Source organism: Meleagris gallopavo, chromosome 6 (genome assembly GCF_000146605.3).
Source record: "Meleagris gallopavo isolate NT-WF06-2002-E0010 breed Aviagen turkey brand Nicholas breeding stock chromosome 6, Turkey_5.1, whole genome shotgun sequence".
Taxonomy (NCBI): domain Eukaryota; kingdom Metazoa; phylum Chordata; class Aves; order Galliformes; family Phasianidae; genus Meleagris; species Meleagris gallopavo.
In genome coordinates this window covers 11,258,808-11,280,201 of record NC_015016.2, presented here as the reverse complement: position 1 = coordinate 11,280,201, position 21,394 = coordinate 11,258,808, and the positions used below count along the sequence as shown (strand labels likewise).

Sequence of the window (21,394 nt, the reverse complement as noted above, 5' to 3'; positions counted from 1 at the left end):
AATTTTTGCATCTGAAGTTATATTAATTTCCTAAGGGAAATTCTGTGTTGTTCTTCAAACATTTTCAGATCTGAGCAGTGAAGAAATAATAATAACAAAGTGATACTTGTTTGCCTGTTTAAAATGAAAAATTACTTTATTGGGATTTTTGTGCAAATTAGTGCTGTTTTTCTCTCCCAGTGTCCCTCCTTTATTGAGATTCTGAGAGTCCTTCACCCTGTGGCCTTAAACATAACAAACAAATCATGGTTTGCAACTCCAGTCGTGTTGGCAGTGATTTCTCTAAGCAAACGAAAAAACTCATTGAGGGCGTCTGTTTAATCTGTGTTGAGAATGCTGCTTTCCTACTGAATCTTTAATGTACTTTTGGGAGTGAAGTGTTTTCATGATGTCTTTCTCTCGCTTTACACAAACTACATCCAATACAATTCCATTGTAGGAGCACTTCACAAATTGCTCTGTCATTCCATCAGAAGAGAGCTGGATGCAACTCTTCCATCCTTGCTGTTGCACAAGTCTGTGAGTTTTTGTTGTATGTAGGTGGGTATTTCATTTGTCTTTGTTGTCTGGTTTTCAAGGTGTCTTGGAATTGGGGAGCATACAGACTTCAATATTGTAATTACATGGAGGTGGTCTAGTTAAATTTCATTGTTTATGAATTTGTACTTTTAAGTAAGTCTGTTAGATAACAAAAATAATTGAATTTTAATTCCTGTTAACAGTATTATATGCAAATAGTATTGTAGTGCTAGGCCTAGGTATCCTTACTTAACCTGAGGGGCAAGGACTGTTTGAAGTTAGGTTTGTCAGTGAAACCAAGCTGGAGCTATATAGCAGAGTGGAACGGGTGATCATATTGTGAAAAATACATACCTCCTATCACTGACAAAGTCTTAACTAGATTTGTGTTTTAATTGTTGTTGTTCTCAATTTTATATCCTTTAGGTTTTTTTTTAAGATGTTTATTGAAGAACTAATTGTTATTTTCTTTTTCTTTTTGAATCAGTTCAGTGGGCTGACAAGGTGGCTTCGAAAAAAAAAAAACAAAAACAAAAACAAAAACCAAAAGCAGCAACAGAAGATGTTTCACACTGTTCAGTATCAACCTTTGAGACTGATAACCCAAAACAGTCTTTCTAAAATTTGTTTAAAACTGATGTTTTCAAGACTGGTAACATTTGAACGGATATCAAAGTCATGGTTCTCGAGCCATTCTCTTATTGGAAACAAAAATATTATCCTGATGGGACCTCCAGGTGCTGGGAAAACAACAGTTGGGAGAATAGTAGGTCAGAAGTTAGATTGCCCTGTCATAGATATAGATGATGATGTCCTTGAAAGAACCTGGAATATGAGTGTGTCAGAAAAACTGCAGGATGTTGGTAATGAGCAATTTTTAGAGGAGGAAGGAAAAGCCCTTTTGAAGTTTTCAGCATCTGGAAGTGTCATTTCCCTTACTGGGTCCAATCCAATGCACACTGCTGGCATGCAGCATGTGAAAAGAAATGGCATAGTTGTATATCTTGATGTGCCCACAATGGTCATTATGAGTCGCCTGAAGTCAATGAAAGTGGATCGCATCGTGGGCCAGGGTCCTGCTACTTCTCTTAAGGACATACTTCAGTTTAGGAAGCAATTCTACAAAAGGTGGTACGATGTTCGCGTTCTTTGTGGGGGCAATATGGCAGCAGAGGTTGTAGCAGAAAAGGTGCTTGATGCTGTGAAGAGATACCAAAACTCAGAAGTGGAAACTTATGTTTCAACTAGGAGTACACAAAACAACTCTCACAAGTATTTCAGTGATGTTGTCGTTGGAGGCTTAGCCTCGGATGGAGGACTTTTTGTCCCTGAGAGAGGACTTCCAGTGTTGACTGCTGAAGAATGGCAAACTCTAATAGGAGCAACTTATGCTGAAAGAGCTCAGGTGATACTAGAGAGATGCATACATCCTGCTGACATTCCTGCTTCTAAACTGAGAGAAATTATTGGAACTGCATACGGAGAAAACTTTACTTGTTCTAAAATTGCCCCAGTTAGACATTTGACAGGCAATCAGTTTCTCCTTGAGTTATTTCATGGACCAACGGCTTCATTTAAAGATTTTGCGTTACAGATGATGCCACATATATTCGCATACTGCATTCCCAGGAGCTGCAATTACTTGGTTCTGGTAGCTACTTCTGGTGACACAGGGAGTGCTGTCTTAGATGGATTTAGTCGTCTCCATGACACTGACAAACAGAGAATTGCTGTGATGAGTTTTTTTCCTGAGGATGGAGTAAGCCCAATTCAAAAATCACAGATGATTGGTTGTCAGAAAGAGAATGCCTGGTCAGTAGGTGTCAAATCTGATTTTGATTTTTGCCAGACCGCTATAAAGAAAATCTTTACCAACTCAGATTATACTGGCTATCTTACAGTAGAGTATGGCACTGCTTTAGCAGCAGCAAACTCCATAAACTGGGCACGACTGCTTCCTCAGGTAGTTTATCATGCCTCTGCATACCTCGATCTTGTTCATCAAGGTATTATTATATTTGGAGACCCTGTAGATGTTTGCATTCCTACAGGGAACTTTGGCAACATATTAGCTGCCTTGTATGCCAAAATGATGGGAATCCCTATTAGAAAATGCATTTGTGCTTCCAATGAAAACAATGTTTTGACAGACTTTATAAGAACAGGTATTTATGATTTGAGGGGAAGGAAATTAGTTCCAACTTTTTCACCAGCAGTAGATATTTTGAAGTCCTCTAATCTTGAGCGATACTTGCACCTGATTGCTGATGGTGATGGACAGCTGTTGATACAGTTATATAACCAGCTGGAAAATCAGGGCCACTTTCAGCTGCAGAAAGACCTACTTGAAAAGCTTCAGCAGAACTTGGTGGCTGGGTGGTGCTCTGAGGAGGACTGCCTCGCTGCCATTCACTCTGTCTACAGCACTACAGGATATATTCTGGATACACACACAGCTGTTGCTAAAGTAGTTGCAGATCGATTACAAGATAGAACTTGTCCAATTATTATTTCATCTACAGCTCATTATTCTAAGTTTGCACCTGCTATCTTGAGGGCCTTGAAGATTACGGAAATAAAACAAAACCCATTAAGTCAGCTTCACTTGCTGAGTTCTTACAGCCCTCTGCCTCCAGTCCACTGGGGCCTATTAGCGACCCTGAAAAAGAATGAGAATGAGGGTCACCGGGTCTGCGCTGCTGATTTAAGTATGTTGATGTCTTGTATAGAAACCTTAATTCAAAATCATTTTATGAAAGTTTTCTGAGCAGCCGGTCAGATGTGTACTCTGTCATTTGTGGTACCTTATCAAACTGCATGTTTTAATAAAGTCATGATTTATCTGGCTCGTGTCCAGTTCACAGCGTAACATCCGCAGTTGTATCTTTTTATAATTGTCAGATTTTCAGCAGTATTCTTATGCATGTGAGATTTCTAGTAGCGTGGAACAGTTCTGAATGGAGAGACTGGAAGCCTGGAGTATTCTTGCAGGCCACATGCCTTAGGGACAGCAGCAGAGCAGGCTTTTCTTGGTAGCACCGTCTCATTCACAAGCTGAAGCATTCTCCCCTGAAGGAGGGAGGTAATGAAGTCTGTCCTGAAAGTAATGGCTCTAGTTTTGTTGCAAGAATGATGTGATCACCTGACCAGGAGGTGATCAGTTAAAGTTTAACTAACTTCACTTAGGACGCCAAAACACAATAAGATAGTGATGATGCTCAAATATTCCTAGTGAAGTGTGATTTCACTATAAAGATTAAAGCATACGTATTCTGTTAATCCTTGAACCATGTAATTTTATGGTATGCTACTTTCTTGTATGATGCTCTTTTTATGTTTTGTGGGCCAACATTTATGTAAAACATCTGGTTATTTTGTTTGTCAGACATCTTTCTTTTTCCTTCCAGATATTCTTCTGCGTATGATAGAATCCTTTCTTTAATATTTGTACCTTTTGAGATACAGCTCATCCTCCAGTGTGCCAGTAGTCTTTCCTAGGTCTTTTCTAGTTTAACTTTTTGACATTAGAATACTTCTTTAATGCTATTGACTAGTGTTAGCATCAGTCTTCCTAGATAAGATCCAAACTTAAGGATTTATTTACATTTATTTATTGTATACTATTTTTTTTCATAGAGTTCGTGTATCTTTCTAATTCCTTCTGTTGTCATATGTATTTTTTTTTAGGTTAATGTTCTCAACGTTCTATTCATGTTTTGCATGAATTACAGCAAGGAAGTGTCTCACAGGTCTTGGTAGCTCATCAAGTAAAGTGAAGGATGAACTTCAGTGCCTTGCCTGGCAAATGCAATGCCATCAGAGGTATTCGTTGTGCAACCTGAAGTAGGTCTTTGCTAGCAGTCTGTCTTTGCTAATGATAGGCTCTGTGCTGGTTGTTTTTTTTACTTGTTGTTTTGTTTTTTAATTAAAAAAAAAATAGAGCATATTGCCTGAGGCGATTGTATGGTTTTGGGCAATCTTACTCTGCTAATTATAGACTATATTTGGCAAGAGCAGGAAATATATCTACATTTCATGCTATGAGGAATACTAAAATAATGTATTGGCAAGTTGTGAATTGCAGCCAGTTACAGGTAAAGAGCTGGAAGTAGTCAGATGGGAGTACGTACACCAAGATTCAGCAGGAGAAAGGTATTGGCAAGAGAGGTGGTAATTGGTGACATTTTTGCCTCCTTGAGAAGGAGCATCTCATTTATGTTAGGACTTGATCTCTTGCCAAAATATAGAGACAAAACAATGCTCATAGAATCATTCCTTCCCTTCTGTTGTGGGTCTGCTTGTACTTTCTGCCACATTAGAGGTGCAGAAAACACTATTCAGCAAACTACTTGAAAAAATTCTCCATTTATGTAGTGTTCCACTGTAAACTGAAAGACCCAACATGATGTGCATTTGCCACAGTGAATATGTTGTATAATAAAGTTATATGTAGCTGATAAAGGTGTGAGTGACCAAATAGCTTTTTGGGTGCTGCCATTTTTGCATGCCTTTCCAAGATCTGCCAGTTTACTTTTTTGTTTAGACCTTATTTCTTATTTCTGCAGTAACTTCAAAAAATCTTTTTCTAACACAAGAACGATCATACAGTATATAATTTAAAAATGTTGTGTAGGTATACTGCCAAAAAAGAAGCAATGTGTTGGTGATTAGTGTCCATCTACCTTGCATTTCTGAATTTATCAGTTTGGTTCCTACATTAGTCCCAAGTGTAACACTACAATACATGAGTTCTAAATCTTTGAAGTTTAAAAAAAAAAAAAAAGTTGTTTCCATTACTGAGATGGGAATGGGTTTTGTTGTAAGGACTTGGAGAAATTCTGTACTATTTGGCTCCATGAGGCTTAGTGCTGCATGTTACCATAAGGCAGTTTGTCACACGCAGTTGCAGTGTGTTTTTGAAGTACTTCCAAAGACAAGCTTGTTTTCATAGGAAGTACCTGAAAGAGAAAAGCTGAGGTTCTAAACACGATTAGGCTAAAAGACTCTGACCTACCTGGAATTAACTGATTGTTAGATAGTAACAACTAAGCAACATATCTAACAAGATTTATTTTGGCATGATTCAAACAATCAATATTTCAAAGTTCATGGCTGTAGCTCGAGCTTGGTTTGAAGGGAAAAGTATTAGTAAAATTCCTATTTACAATGTTTGACATGGTATGAAAATATAAAGGGTTGATATGGTTACATGAACTCTGTAAGAACTCAGCTGTACTTATGGGTTTTGTGAAGCTGAAATACACAAAGGTAGTGATTAAAGAGCATGTAAAATGTTAAGACATTTTCAGAAATGTACTAATAATACAATACTTGCTCGATTACATTGTTTAGGAACGTAATAACTGAACTTCATCATACATGAAATGAACCAACTGTGTGCCGCATCTACTTCTGTTCTGCTAATGGGTACCATGAGACACTGCAGTAGTGTCGTGATCCCAAATCTGTGGTGTTTGTACCCGGGTGCTGACACTGTTGTGGAAGCTGCAGTGCACAGTCCTCTGTCTCACTTTGACATCCTGGGCCTGAAGGAATGGGAGAGGAGCAAATAACTTCCTCTGCGCTCACTGCAGAGAGTGGCCAAGAGGACAGAGGGCAGTGAGGGAAGCAATTCTTACCTTTTCCCAGTCCAACTTCTCTGAATGTCATTCAGCAAAATACTGTAGTTCAACAGATATTGTGCCACTGTGATTGCATTTTTTTCCCTTGCTGCTAGTTTCATGAAAGATTCAAAGGGCATTAACCATTGAGTGAGCACGAGTGCTGCTTTTTGTCTTTTTCAGACATTGTGTGACAAGACAACATCCCACGTGTGTAATGTGTACTATTCTTTAAGAAAAAGTGATGCACTAATGATGCACAGAAGCACACGTACGTTCTGATGGTCAGTAGGATTCTTAAAGCTATTTGGGATTAATGTACACATTTGCTATTTGCTTAAGGATAATATGTTGCAGTCTAAGTGAATATAAGCTGGGCTTATGGAGAATGGTAGAAATGGTAGAAATAGCTTTATTTAAGCTATTAGTTTCTGTTGGTTTGCTTTGCTGAACACTAATACTACATGTAAAATCTTAAAGACAGATATAACAAGGAACAGTTTGTAATGCCAATGTTTATACTTCTTGTTATAAAAATATTTATATGGAAAATACTTTGTTTTTCTTGCAGTCTTAGCAGCTGCTCGTTACTTGCCTTAAGTCAAAGTCCTGCTTCTCAGGGTGACAATAATTTTAGATAAAGGGTCTATATAGAGCAGTTTCAGTTGACTTCAAAGAGCTCTGTTTTCTTAATGTCTTAAAATTTAAAAAGAACTCCTATTTATGTTTTGAAGGTAACAGGATATTTAGGGGTTGAAACTCTGAATGGAAGATTGTTGTTTTTCAGATCAGCTTTGCTCTTCGAAGACTTCAAGAATGCACATTGATATTAAGATCACATTTGGTATGCCTGAGGTATGCCTATGGTTGTTTGTGTCCACTGCATTTTTTCTAAATAAATACTCCAGGATCCACACTATAGCATTTTCTTTGCAAATATATTCTTAAGTCCTTTCCAATTTGTGATATAAAGGAAGTCCTCTGAAAGAGATGGTTTCAGAATTTGATATTCTTTAATCTCCTAAGAGGTACTCCTTCATGTGTTTATACAAAAATTAGATATATGGTAATTGATCTACACAGAGGAAAATTCAACAGTTACTGTTCAAGTGAATGCCACAAATTTTAAATCCTGAGGAGCCACTTAAGCAGGATAAGATGAATTATTTGGCAGAGAATAGTGACAAATTGCAGAATCATAGAATGGCTTGGGTTGCAAAGGACCCCAAGGCTCATCAAGTTCCAACCCCCCTGCCTCAGACAGGGCCACCAATGTCCAGATCTGGCACTAGAGCAGGCTGCCCAGGGCCCATCCAACCTGCTCTTGAACGCAGGTTCAAGAGCCTTGAACACACAGCCTCTCAGGGCAGCCTGTTCCAGCACCTCACCACTATCTCTGTAAAGAACTTCCCACTGACATCCAATCTAAATGTTCCTTCCTTGAGCTTAAAGCCATTCCCCTTTGTCCTATCACTGTATACCTGAGTAAAAAGTTGATTCCCCTCCTATTTTTAATCCCCTTTAAATACTGGAAGGCTGCAGTGTGACTTCTCGCAGCCTTCTCTTCTCCAGGCTGAGCAAGCACATCTCCTTCAGCCTGTCTTTGCAAGGGAGGTGCTCCAGCCCCTTTGTCATCTCCATGGCTCTCCTCTCAACCTGCATTTCACCGTGGCCTGGAGTAGATCCATGTCTCTAAGAACCAAATAGACCATCACACTGTAGGAAATACTCACTAGGAAAGTGTCTGGAGGCAGCAAGCTTGAGCTTTCCCAACTGAACATGCATTTGTCAGAAGTCTTGTGCCCAAAATGCCTGGTGAGATCCTCAGGTTTCAAAATGGGAATGCTGTCAGGGAGCTTGTATTGCTGACTGTACTTCACTCTGGTAGAACCTTTTACAAGAATGCTACGCCCGACTGCAATAACCACAGCTTTCAGTAAGGCTGCAGAATTGGACAAAAGAGTCGTAACAGCAATGAAAGGATTTTTAAGAAGCACTGTCACTAGTGTCTTGGTAAGCAGGATCTGCTTATGTAATGAAAGTATAGAAGAGTAAGCATTTAAGCAAAGGTTTGTTAATGAAGTAAAAGTCTCCAGTCAAACAGAGGAGTGCTTCAGTAATTGTGAATAGACTTGGACACGTTGCAAGAGGTAAAAGGTTCACAGGATGGAAAAGGTTTCTCTAGGCTGAAAGTACTGCATGAATTTCTGAAAAGATGTGGTTTGATAGAGGACTAACTCAAGCAAGCCAGATCCATGTTAAGCAGGAAGTCGATGTAAGTGATCACAGCAGTCCTGCTGAGCTGTCCCAGGAGTGGTCTGCATGGCAGCAGCCATATGACCAATGTTTCATGGAGGCCTGGCTGAACGTTAGAGGTTGCAAACTCATATCTCTGTTAGTGTTATCGGTACGCAGAACAAACCGTGCTATAAATGGGCTTCTGGTTATGTTTAGCCTTGCACTATCTGTCACTAGAGAATTGCAGATGGTCTACTAATGCACATCCTGACTTGACTTATGGCTATTAGGATATGGCTCATTAGTTTTAAATTTCATTATACGATGCGTGTTGTGATGATTTGTGCAATACACACTTTTATTATGAAAATTACGTGAGCATAGCTGGCAGGGAATTGTCTACGAAAATGTCAGCTGTATTGAATGTGGCTATTGATTATTCATTTTTATAAGCTTTTCTAAGTCAGAGATCTCTTAAGGATTATTAGACTCTTTTGGACTCCTTCTTTCTATTCTTGTTTACTTGTCATTTCTCCGTGCTTTTGTGAGCAATTTGTGATCCAACAGCCATTTTCAATTCATGTAAGATCACAGTAAGATCTGTATAAAACAAATTGGAACATCCAGTGTTTCATTTTTGTAGTTCTACTTATCCTTCTATATACCAAATGAAGAGATCCCATAGAGTGTTCAAAGGGTTCTTTAGAAGCGTTTTGAGAAAAATGCTTGAATTTTCTTACATTTCAAACTAATTCACTAAATTACATCTAAATAGACAAGACATGTAGTGGACTTTTTGCCACTAGCAACCTAGTTCTATTTAAAATGCTAATAAATGCATACTGTCTCCTAATGACATGACTGTTCTCAGTGTAGTTAATTAGCATTGTATACTGATGGGGAAGGAAAATCCATATTCACAGACGTTTTCATTCAGAATGATTAATAATAGGTGAATAAATTGTTAATAAACTGTACAGTTTGAAAGGTCACGTAGAAATAGCTCAATTCTGCATAAATGGTGTTTTGCAATGAAAATGGAGTGATGTTTACCTGGAGTCATTATATACAGCTTTTAACCACGAGATGGCATTCCTAACAGAAGTTTGCTAGGGAATGCTTCTGGCAGCTTCAGAAGGGCAAAAATGAAAGGCTGTCAGAGGTGTTTGTAATGTCATATGAACTTTTATGTTCTCACTTTTAGAAAACCTTATTAATAGAAACTTGACTAAAACTCATTTAAGTAGGAAACTTCCATGTTCACTGATACATGGAATCCACAGGAATACGTGATGGTTCTTGTCAGAGAAACACTGCATTAATTTGTAGCTTCACATATTGTAAATCTTGAATCAATTTTGCTTTAATACAAACAGTTAAATGATAATTCTTTAATATTTAATTTAAGAATACAAATAATACTATCATCTCCTATGCAATACTCACTTGCTCGTATTTTAGACTGTCACGTACAATATGGGGTTTGTAGGGAGTTTTGGAATAAGGAAGAGCAGATTATACTGTTCATGGGGAAAATGAATAGTATAAACAGTCTGTCTCATAGCTTAATATTGAAATGACCAAACAGCATCTTTTCAAACGCCTGTCATTCAGGCTGATAACAGAGCCCACACAACCCTGCTTTCTTTCAGGCTTTGTATCTTTTTCACTTTCTTGTTATCTTAGCACGCTAAAAGCAAACACTCTGTTATTCCTTTTCCTTAAATGCAAGCATGAAAGGAGCAGAATACAAACTCCTAAACCAATGCAAATGCACTAGGTTTCACAAAGCATAGGGATATGCTTATTACACCCCTTAACACTTCTTTTTCTACAGTTTAAGTCCTCATTTTACTGTGGTTATTTTTTGCTGACTGTAAGGTCAGACCTGAGCTGAGTACTGATTTATATTTCCTTTCTAGCTGGTCCCCTGGATACTTTGGTTTGGTAAGAGTACATTACAGTGAGTTCATGCTTAAACTGGAATCCAATGCAATGTGGGGAATTTTTCTCAAGTCTATTTCAAGACAACAGAAACAGCAATAATAGACTAAGTTTATTTATCTTGGTAGCGTTTTGGTAGAGAAACTTTTGTGACCTTAGAATATCTTTTCTAATGCTTGTGTACATTTTCTGCTGATCCTTCTGCTCCGTGTGCCACCCCTGCTGATGTCTCAGCCCTTCTGGTTTGAGTTTTGATCATTTAATGCCACTGAGAGGACAGAGCAGTGACTGCTGTGTTGCTGACACTGATGTCAGACTTTGCAGAGTGAGCAGGTAGTGTGTTGACATTCGGCAGCTGTTCTTTCTGAGCATGCTGTTATACCTCGATCATCTCTCCGTGGTGGCTATACAAAACAGAATGTGGAATATTGTTCACCAAAGGCAATGGTCAGCCAGAAAAAAACCCTTTCAGCGTTGGCAGAGTGGTAGAACCTACCCGCTAGTAGGAGAATGAGGCATGCAGACTGCAGCAGCACAGTGTGTGAGCTCATCGTATCTGATGTTGGCTGCCAGTATCGTTGGGAGTGCTGAACATCTCCTGCTTGCTGCAAATTCTCAGCAAGTGTGGTGAAGTGAAAATGACTATTTCAAGGATGTGGAAAAGGCAATAGGAAGAAACTTATATGTTGTAATTATGAAATCGATGTTAATGGGAAAGTAAATTATTTGTAATGCTGATTTGTTGCCATTATCTTTCAAGCTAAATTACAGACCAAATTTTCTTTTTAGTAATTTGGCATAGCACTGATTAGATTTGGAGAGGGCTGCACTGATAAGCAGCATGTCCTACAGAGAAGGTTGTAAAAGAGGAAAATCAAAAATAGTAAGGAAAGCAACATTCTCTGCTCTCAGTGACTGATGGAAGGGGCTTATCCTGAAGACAGTCAGTGAGTGGAGACACTGGCAGCTTAGCAAGTGAAACAGGTCAGTTGAACCAATGGCACAGTGAGTAGAGAGTGATGGACATCACCAGTGGAAACCGGTGGTCTCAGCTATTGCTAATATTGCCTCTGCGATGTCTCCTGATGTTCAATCAGATGAATGTGTGCTCTACTTCCTGGAAATGAGGGGAAATAAATGCAAACGAGCTTGTCTTTTTGCCCAAGCCATGAGAGCCACTGTGAGTTCATGTGACCAAGCCCTTGCATGCAGCAGTGTCAAAAAGAGTGGCTGTGATGCTGTCAAGTAGTTGTGCTAATATTTTGTGAAGAATCTGCAAATTGCTTTGCTAGTACAAAGCATGTCAGTGGCTAATTTGATGTGGTTTATTGTTTTTGAGAGGTTGATAATGAATGCTTGAATTGCATCTTATGCAACTGTTGTTGAATAAGCTTTCCTTTGAATAAGTGTAAATTGGGAAAGGAAAATATGACTTGGAATATTGGGAATGGTAGCCACAAGCATTGTCACTTAGCATATGTAACAAGTGTGCCCAGGGCATGCAAGAACAGTTATCAATAGAAGTTGTGTTTGTTCTTGCAAGTGATTTTATTGGTCTGAATGATTTATCATTTTGGATTACATTTTTTGATAAGAGATTTTGCTGGAATAAATACACTCCAAAAAGAGTGAGTTGCGTATCTCCAGGAGATGCCCAGGATTGTGTACTGAGCAGAAGTTAGGTTTGTAAGGTTCTTCTGTGAGGTTTTGAAATAGGCAATGTGCAAAGGGTCGTTATGCAACGCGGGATGTGTTTTCTCGAGCTGATAACATTGGCTCTGTCAGTCTGCAATTTTCCTCACTCTCAGAAATCTAGAAATATGCAGAAGTTTTGGAAAATTATCAGACACTGTAATACACTTCCAAACTATGGTTGTAAGCATTCCTACCATTGCATTTTATTTGTGATCAAAGCAGCGTGTTGAATTGTCTGAATTTACATTGGATGCTGATAGGCAGCCCTTGTGTTCTTTTATGAAAAGCAAAAAGGTGTTACATTTTTCAGCTGTTCAAATCAACTTTCAAATCTGAATCTGTTTTCCTCCTGCCCCTTCATCATTGGAGGTAAGGCTCTTTTCTTATTCTTTTATGTTGTGAAAGGAGATGGCTATAAGCACAGGTCCCTTCCCTCAAACATATCTGAACAGAAAACAGACACAATTATCTGCTGCATTACTTTTGGTGGATTTACTTTACTAAAGATGATTTGCACCTAATATGCAGCCAACCTCTTTTCCATGAACAGAACAGCAGAGCTGAGCCAGACGATCTTAGGTGCCAAGTAACCTTCCCAGCACTGTGCAGAACCACCAGGAAGGCTCGATGAAAACTACTTCACAGGCTAAGATCTCTAGTGCCCAGCATGGAAAATCATTTCCGCAAGGCACAGCTGACAGCTGACAGTGGGAAATGAAGAAATATAAACTACGTTTCTTTTCTTAATTCCATCCAAAATGAAATTTGTCTTCTGTGAGCAGTTGGCTTGTTGTGCCAACCTTAGAGTGGGTCTGTTTCCTCCCCTGGTGGTGATTGCTTATGGATAAGTTTTTGGTCAGGTCAGGGGCTGCAAAAGCCACATCATTTGTGATGAGATTTTGTTCCTCGTACTAATAGCATGATCTGAATCATAGATCAAATTGTGTATAGATATAACATCCTGAAAGTAATGGTACAGCTGAAAATCTGACAAGTTATTGTGCCCTATGGCTACGGCATCCATGCGGTAAGGGCCAAGAAGGCAGAAATGGGCAACTCTAATCCCCAGTGTCCCTTAACTCTCCCCTGATGAGCAGTCACCTTAATCTCTTTTTTGATCAGCTCACGAGAGCAAGTTAATTATGTGATGGCCTTGAGTTGCCCAGAGACAATTTTGCCCAGTCCCACGTTCCTAATTTCCCTAATGTAGACACTACATCTCCTTTCCTTTCTTTCTTTTTCTTTTTTTTTTTCTTTTCCTATTTTGACAGCTGCAGAAGATGTTGGTAGTGATGATGTGGTTTGTAGATCTGTTTTTACAGGATAAGGAGATGAATGTGGAGAAGAAATAAGAAATAGGATACGTAGCAGCAGTGTTTGGAATGTCACTGAGACCACCTAGATAATTTTTTTGTTTGCAGAGATGTCTGTGTAATGCATTCAATCTTTTCGCCATCTTAGCGTCAAAAATAATTAAAAGTCTAGTCCTTTTCCATAAAGAATTCAAAATCAATCTTTGTAGAGTAAACTTAAGTATCTATTACAATACAAAATACCAGAATCATGTTGTTTAAAATAAACACATATCTTGTAATAGGAATTCTGTGGTTAGTACAGGTAAGTTTCTTTGAAACTGCCTGCTTGGACTGTAGGTCGAGTTTTATTCCTCTCCTATAACCAGGTGTCCTTTGAAATGTTGATACTGAAGTTCTGAGAACTGTGTTGTTATTAACTCTACTTCTGATGGCCATCAAACAGCGGGGCTTCACAAATTCCCATCAGTTCTAAATGTAATAATTTTCAGTGAAAAGGAAAGCCAGAAGACGTAGTTTTGTTCTTGACCTAAGGGCAGAAGAAGTGTGTATGTATGTAGAAACAGAAATGCTGGTAATTGATAAGTTGTTATCCTTCTCAGGAAGCTTGAAAGTGATAATTTTTGCAGCTTTTCTTTTTGTTCAAATTGGGTAGGGAATGCTTTATTCTTTTTCTGCCCTCCTCCTCCCTAATTTCATAAGTGAATGACACAAAAGAGAAGAGCTATTTTTTAAATCAGACTTCAACATATAGCAGGCAAAAAGGGTAGGGAAGCAGCAAAAGTTGGATCTAGTCAGTGAATAGTCAGAAGCTGGACATGGTGTGGCTGATGATGTGTAAAAGCCCAAGACTGGAATTGTGACCCCTTGAACAATTGATTTAAACAGGACCATGACTCTAATACAGGCCACCTCCAGTCTGAAAATCATACTAAAGAAGTGGAGCTGTGGTTTTCTTAAGGGATTTGTGTAAATTCCTGCTGTGACTAAGCAGGGAAACAGCAGCTTTTTTTTTTTTTTCCCCTCTTTCCTTCCTTTCCTATTTGGCAATAATTCTGAGGTAGAGGAAGAATAAAGCATTGAAAAAATTTCTGAACCTCAGAAATGGTGTTTAACATGGAATGAGCATTATACTTTGTCAGTCTGTGTGACTGATGCTGTAAGACTTTTTCCTGATGGTGAAGGTTTCCAGGGTGCTTTGTTCAGATTTGAGAGACAGAGAATGTGAGAAAAATTGTACATATGCACAATATATGTAGCATATACGCATATTGAGGGCATACATATCAGTTTATTTCATACAGAGAAGATCAGTGCATCCTTGCAGTACTGGGCAGTCTGCAGGCTTAGGTGGGGTTGGGCACTAGGCCTCAGGTGACAGTGCTTGAAACAGCAGCTACAGAAGTGACAGGAACATTGGTCCAGCTCTTCCTGGGCCTCAGCCAGGTGTATCATGCTTAATTTCTTGCTATTGCAGTCTCCCCACCACAGTAGCACCTCACAGCATCTGAAGTCTGCCAGGATGGAACCCTGGGGCCAGTACCTAGACTTGGCAGAGCCCTGCCGCTGGCCTCGGTGGTGCCTTGCTGCAAAATGAGAGAGTGGATGCAGCTCTGGTCGCTTACTTGATGGCATCCTGTGTAAAGAATGGCTACTGCCTATTAGACAAACCATGAGGATTTGTGCTGATCTACATGGGTGTTTTTACAAGACTGAGATGGAATGTACAGGTTGCAATACTACTACAAAGCAGCAGAAACCACCTCACATGCTTTTTTCTTTCCCCCTCTCCCTTTTCCACGTTTTTTCTGTGCTGTTCCTCACCTCAACTATTCCCTCCTGAACCTCCTGAGCGCAGCCTCTACAACCAGCCTTGCACCAAAATTGCCTCCTGATATCTTCCCTCTTTTGTTCTCATTTACCCAACAAAATACCTCAAATCCTATAACCACAGGGTGCACTCAGCTGTGCCCCACAATCCTGGTCCTGGTCCTGCTGCCCTGTACCCTGCTTGCTTCGGGTCTGAGGGAGTAAGCAAAATTCCCAGCCTTGATGTGAGGATGCAGAGGTGGGCCATCACTAAGGGCAAGAAACCCTTCTGCATTGTGGCTTATGCAAATACCCCCATGAAAATAGCTTTGTTTTGTATGCCTGGATCATCCAGGCTGCTGGGCCTGGCATGGCAGTTGTGTGCAGGAATACTATGCTTCACATATGGCAGAAGTAGCTTCTCAGCTGCCTTTGTATTCTCTGATTAAAGAAAGCATCTCATTTCAGGAGTGTCATGTGGTCTTTTCAGTCTTGATGTGTGCATGTACAGTGTCTACTCCTAGATGTCATTGGGGTGCAGCAAAGCCTTGCTGAAGCTCTGCTGGGTCTGACTGGGGCTGGGCAGGGAAGAGATGTATGTGGCTCCTCTGGCCCAGCCCAAGATGCTGTCTGTCCCCATCTCCACCTGTCTTGTATTGACAAGTTGGCTCCTGCCAGCACCTTGCCTCTTGCCACCAGTCTCTTACTGCTGCGTATCATACCACGTGGATCAAGCAGGTGTGAGGATGGAAGACTAAAAGGGAATGCCTGGCTGATTTAAGCTGGACTGCAAGTAGAAATTGGTTCCATCCACATTCAGAATTTGTTCTTGCTTTTAAATGAAGGTGCACAAACAAAATGTTTGGCAGTTTAGCTGCTCCTGAGACTGTTCTGAGAACCAAGTTCATAGCAGAGTTTTCTCTGCTTTTGCTTAGGTTATCCATTCTGACACATACTGAAAGTTACATTTTATTCACCAGTTTCAATCAGACAAATCCTTGTATGTTTTTATTACAGGATATAATGACACTGTGTGGTTTGCAGCTATAACTTTAGATGCAGGAGCAGCGCTTGCTACTTGCTAACTGTTATTCAAAAGAAAACCTTAATGATTGGAAAATACAAGCATTTGGGAAATGTGAGATGTGAATTTGTAATTAAAATGATGAATAAATTAGTTCAATGTGTTCTTAACTAAAGGGAGAAATAAACAAACGATGGGAAAACAACTCTGAGGCAAGGGCAGAAGGCAGGAAAGTGATTGCAGTGGTAGGAAGAAAGGTCATAACTCATTAATGTAGGGGGATTATTTGAGGATATTAATGTTATGGTGTACAAGGGGAATGCAATAGCTTTTCAGAGCATTTGGCAACATTTCAGATCAGAGTGCAGTGTTCGTGATGCAGAGTAATGGAGTAAGTGGAAAGTTGGCTTGCTGGGCTGATAATTGGGTACAAAGCAGGAAACAAGAGGCAGCTGTAAAATGGAGATTTTCTTTTATCTGGGAAGAAATTAGGCAGTTGTGTTGGAAGATTGTTTATTACAGAGATGTGACTTTAGCTTGGCCTATAAACTTGGTTCTTGGGTGATTTTCCTTCCACAGCCATTCAGCAACAGCAGCCCATGAAAGCCAACTGCAAAGTGTTGATGTGACAGTGGGGTGAGAGGTCTCCAAAACTGCTATGTGTGAACAGAATTTAGGCATACTTGGGAAAATCTGTCCCATGAACTGAACTGCCTGCTTGATTGAATCACTCTGGAGCCTGGAGAAAGGCAGCTTTGTGAAGAAGCCAGAGGCTTCCTAGTCACACTGCCAGCACCTTCCCTGATGCGGCTGCTGCTTCCCAGGCTCCTCTAAGCAAATTGGTCTGAGCCAGAGAGGTTGCTGGACAGTGTACAGCAGCATTTAATCTTTGATGTTTGATAAGCAGAAAGGCAAAAGACACATTTTGAAGAGACCAGCAGCAGTCTGGCAACTTGGAAATAAATGACCCTCTTCCAAAGCCTGCTCCATGACACCCTGCTGGCCTTAGCTGCCTCCTCTGAAGTCAGATTCACTAAATATTCAGCCGCATCTGGGCTTAGAGATCACATTATGTAGTCCATGGAGAGCAGGTGGTCCTGTGCATTCCTGTTAGCATCTAGCCTTGTCCAAGAGATTGGCTTTTGGAGGAGGGGGGAGACAGGCAGGCGTACACGCAATTCATCATCCTTGTTTCCAGCTGACTGTGAGGAGCAGCCACAGCTGCTGCCCTGCTTCAAGTGGGCTCTGAAATACGGATGAGTTGAAGGATGTATGAGGCTTTCTTTCATGATAACAAAATAGCTGCTTTGTTCTCATATCTATAAAGTTAAGGCAGTTCCTTACAAGAAGTGATAATTCCAGAGCAGTTTTTGCCTTGTAATTAATGTATAAATGAGGTGAGTATTTTTGGAAATGCTGGTTGATTTTATTATTATGAAATTATTGCTCATTTGCTGTTTGCTGAGGTTTTTAATGCATCCTTTCCAACTGAAACACCTTGAGTCATCAGGCAGAGGGGAGATAACTCATTGCTATGAGACAAAACTAGTGGTCCCCAGCGGAGGAGAGCTTCCAGAAACCCACCTCTTGCCCTTGGTGATAGTCTGCATACCTTTGCGCTGGAAGTTGTTGAGGTCCAGGACTTGGAGTAGTTATGCAAAACAGATGTCCATTGCTTATACAAGAAGGTGTTTGAGGGCTGGGAAGATTGGAGGCAGTGCAGCTGTGAATGCACTTTCTGTATTTGCTGTGTGCTTTTAGAGAAAACGAGCTTTCAGAAACCTGAAGGTTCCAAGGCTGACTTTGGTCCAGGAGAGGCCACACGTCACATACTGTGACTGTTGTGGCTGCAGAAATAGTGTGTCCCCCTAAAAATATCACCTACACTAGAACTGGGGACCCTCACAGCTGCTGCAGCAATCACAGGGCTGAGCCCTGTTCCCCAAAATGGCTCCATCCCATTGTTCTGTCCCATCCTGCCTGGGACTGGAAATTAGTTACATATTTATTAACTTTAAAATAATTATCTATGACATCCCTTCTTGACACTTTCATTATTATCTTGTTTGGGCTAAGAGCCAAATACCCCAGAAAGTGATTCCATATAAATTTGAACATGAAATTTGTACAGGAGATGTACATCTTTCTTTTCAAAGCAATCAAATTCTCATTCACTCTTTTCATCTCTCTCATGCTTGCCACATGTAATGAAGCAGAAAGACAACAAGGGATGTGGTCACTGGGGATCCTTGACAAGTCTGTGACTGAAGCCACTGAAGTTTCCTATTAATATTACATGTAAAAACTTTGGTAAAGAAATGCTACAGTTTCAAGGTCAAATATTGAGCTGTGAGGAAATAATCAAGTCATAAACTTCCCAGACCCCCTCAGTTCAGTTTCATTTTACGTACCCTTTATAATATAGTATTTAATTGCACCATCACAGATAATAACCTCTCTGGATCTTAGTGACACTTTCAGAGTTTATCTTCCATGTGGGCAATTCCAGCCAGAAATGTATTTTAAAATGATTAAAACAGTTGTAGTGCCATTAAAACAAGGCAGCCATACTATGGCAGTGGTAGCCATAGGTCTGAAGTAAGTGGGTTGATAGAAAAAGCCCCCATTACTTTTTTAGTACCTTGCCCCACAGAAAATGTCATTTGCTGCAGAGATTTCAGCCAGAGATGTGGGAGATTTGCCCTGAGCATCCGTTTGTAAAGGGGCCTTTTTCTGAGGGTGTCTCTTAAGGATTACTTTATTAGAACCCACCAGAGAATGATTTGAGCTAAGCTCCAGGGTTAAAGCTTCAAAGGTGAATTCAATGTGACCTGGCAGCCCCGTGGTGAGGATAACCCACAGAGGAGAGCATAGAGTCCTTTTTCTACTTGTCCCCCACTTTTCACTGGAAATACCATGGCCAAAGGGGCCTTCCAGGTACCCCTGCAATTCTTCCCCACCACTCACTGAGCCAGCAGGTCCCTATCTGCCTGCAAGGGCTCATGCAGGGGAAATGCAGGGTGGTTTTAGATTGTACCAGAGGGATGGGCAGAGCGGCAAGTCAGACCTTGATGAGCCTGAGCATGAGGAAACTCTTGTGCAAATCCTTGTTAGTGGGAGCAGTTAGATATCAATTTGTGCCTCCCTTTTCCATTTGGCAGCAGCAAAGCAGTCAGTGCAGAGGGGCACATGTTGGTGGTAAAGAAGAGCCCTGTGCTGAATTCTTCCCCAGCAATTCTTCCCGCCTGCCCGGGGCAGCAACAGCTTGTGTTCAGAGCTACCAGGCTTCCCACTAAACACTTGGTTTTGTTTGCATGAAAAGGCACAGATAAATAACAGAAACAGTCTGCCTAGGTCAAATTCCACCTTTTTGGTTTTTAAGCGGAAAACCTGAAAGAAGCCACTGATGTAGAACATAGTGAAGATTTTTGAATCTGCCTAGGGGAAAACAGGAAAAAATCCAGTAGCTTAAAATCTTTTCTGGGAATGATTTACCCTATGTTTTCAAAAATAATGAGACCCTCTGTGAATAGGTAGACAAATGTCACAGGTTTGTGGGGGAAAAAAGGAGTTTTTCTTTTGGAAAGATTTGATTGATGTGATCAAGTGCTCCTGTTCCTGCTTATTCTGGAAGGGTGGTCTGTGAGGGTGTTGGTGCCTGTCCAACATTCTGATCGTGCTCCTGCTGGCTCAGGACCACTACACACTGAGAGCAGGGCCCTGTGAAAGCACGGAGTGGCACATTCAGCATCACACAGAGCCCTCCGCCACTGGACTGGACTGTCTTCAGCTGAATGTGAGAACTGTGCGTGCCTACATCACTGCTGTGGCCAATCTTTGGATTTCTTGCAGGGTGCTATAGAAGACTGGTTAGAAATAATGAAAATGATCAGATGAAAACAAGCATCCCTGTGGAGGGAAACCAGTCCCTTTAACAAAGTGTGGTGAGAACAGCTGGGGCAAAGAGGCCTTCCCTGACTCTATGGCTCATCTGCAAAATTGCTGTCACGAGGGGACCAGGCTGACGTTGTGCAGCAGCACAAGGCCTCAGAGGCCCAAAGGCAGCCTCCCGTATGGCCAGGCCTGGGGAGTGGCCTGCACATGGCTGCCAGCCTGTGGGCGCTCAGATTTGTTGCCTGCCCCTTGTATTTGTCATGTTTTAACGTGGCAAGCAGCCCTGCTCAGCAACAACTAAAACATCAGTGTGTTATTGATGTTGTTTTTCTCCTAAAGCCGAAGCATAGCATCATAGCAGATACCATGAAGAAAATCGACTGTCTCAGCTGAAACCAGGGCAGCAACCCACATCTGTAGCCCAAATGACAATGAAGGCTGCCAACACACTGCCACAGCCCACTTGGCTCAGGGGCTCGCTCCTGTTATCCTGCACCAACTCCTTTAGCAGGCTAATGGCACACTGCAGGTACTGCCAGCAGGCAGATGAGCGCTTTGAGGCCCCTGATGCCTCAAGAGCATATTGCTCATTCTGCCCTCAGTGCACAATTTGGTGCCTCCGCAGTGGTTTGGGGGGAGAACTGCCACCCCACATGGTATTGCTTGCTGCTGTGCATCTGACCTTTTTGAGAGGCTGGAGTGCTGGTCTTTCTGAAGACATCAGAAAACAGGTTTCTAAAGGTTAAATGATTGGCTAAATGTGTTACTGTTTTCCTAAGAGTATACAAAGTGCTACAGATGCTCATAAAACTCTGGATTAATGTCTTAAAATCAGTTAAAGTTATTTTAGTGTGTTTTAATTTAAAATCTTATTTTGTTATTTTATTCTTCAGTCTACTCTTTTTGATTCAACAGAGCCCTTATGCTTGCAAGTTACTATTAGTATATGAGGATCAAAGAAAGAAAGCATGAAACTGCACTATGGTCTCTTTTCATCCTCCCCTGAGGATGCTGCAACCAAGCCTCTAGCCTGGAGGGCACTCCTTTTTGTTGACATTGGGAATGGTGCCAGATGCTTTTTCATAGCACATATGAGACTGAAATTGCTCATTAAAATTCCTTCCCACCTTAGTGCACAGTGCTTGCTGTGGGCTGCCCTGGATGTTGACCATCTGTGTCAGCAGCATCTGGTTGCTCAGCATCCCTGGCCTGGGAGTGCCCCACTATCCCTTCCTGAACCTGCCTTGGGTTGTTTTGGCATGCCTTCCAAGTTTCAGCATCTTTGCTTTACGGATTTAATGACCTCACCAGTTTTATCTGAGGGGTCTTTTTTTTGG

At 40.8% G+C, this 21,394-nt stretch overlaps 1 protein-coding gene across 3 annotated transcripts; it reads left to right on the top strand.

Moving 5' to 3' along the window:
- Window positions 1-5,908, top strand: THNSL1 (threonine synthase like 1). 3 transcript variants are annotated; one of them, XM_031553872.1, is made up of 2 exons: window positions 1-519; window positions 1,007-5,908. In XM_031553872.1, exon 2 carries the CDS (start codon window positions 1,082-1,084, stop codon window positions 3,284-3,286), a length of 2,205 nt encoding a protein of 734 aa, XP_031409732.1. In that variant the 5' UTR covers window positions 1-519; window positions 1,007-1,081; the 3' UTR covers window positions 3,287-5,908. The 3 variants fall into 3 exon arrangements, with proteins under 3 accessions (XP_031409732.1, XP_010710749.1, XP_010710748.1); XM_010712447.3 differs by having other exon boundaries at window positions 1-540; window positions 1,012-5,908; XM_010712446.3 differs by having other exon boundaries at window positions 1-540.
- The last annotated feature ends 15,486 nt before the right edge of the window (window positions 5,909-21,394 follow it).

Coding starts and splice junctions, on each gene's coding strand:
- THNSL1 (XM_031553872.1), top strand. CDS start 1,082: ATGTTTCACACTGTTCAGTATCAACCTTTGAGACTGATAACCCAAAAC.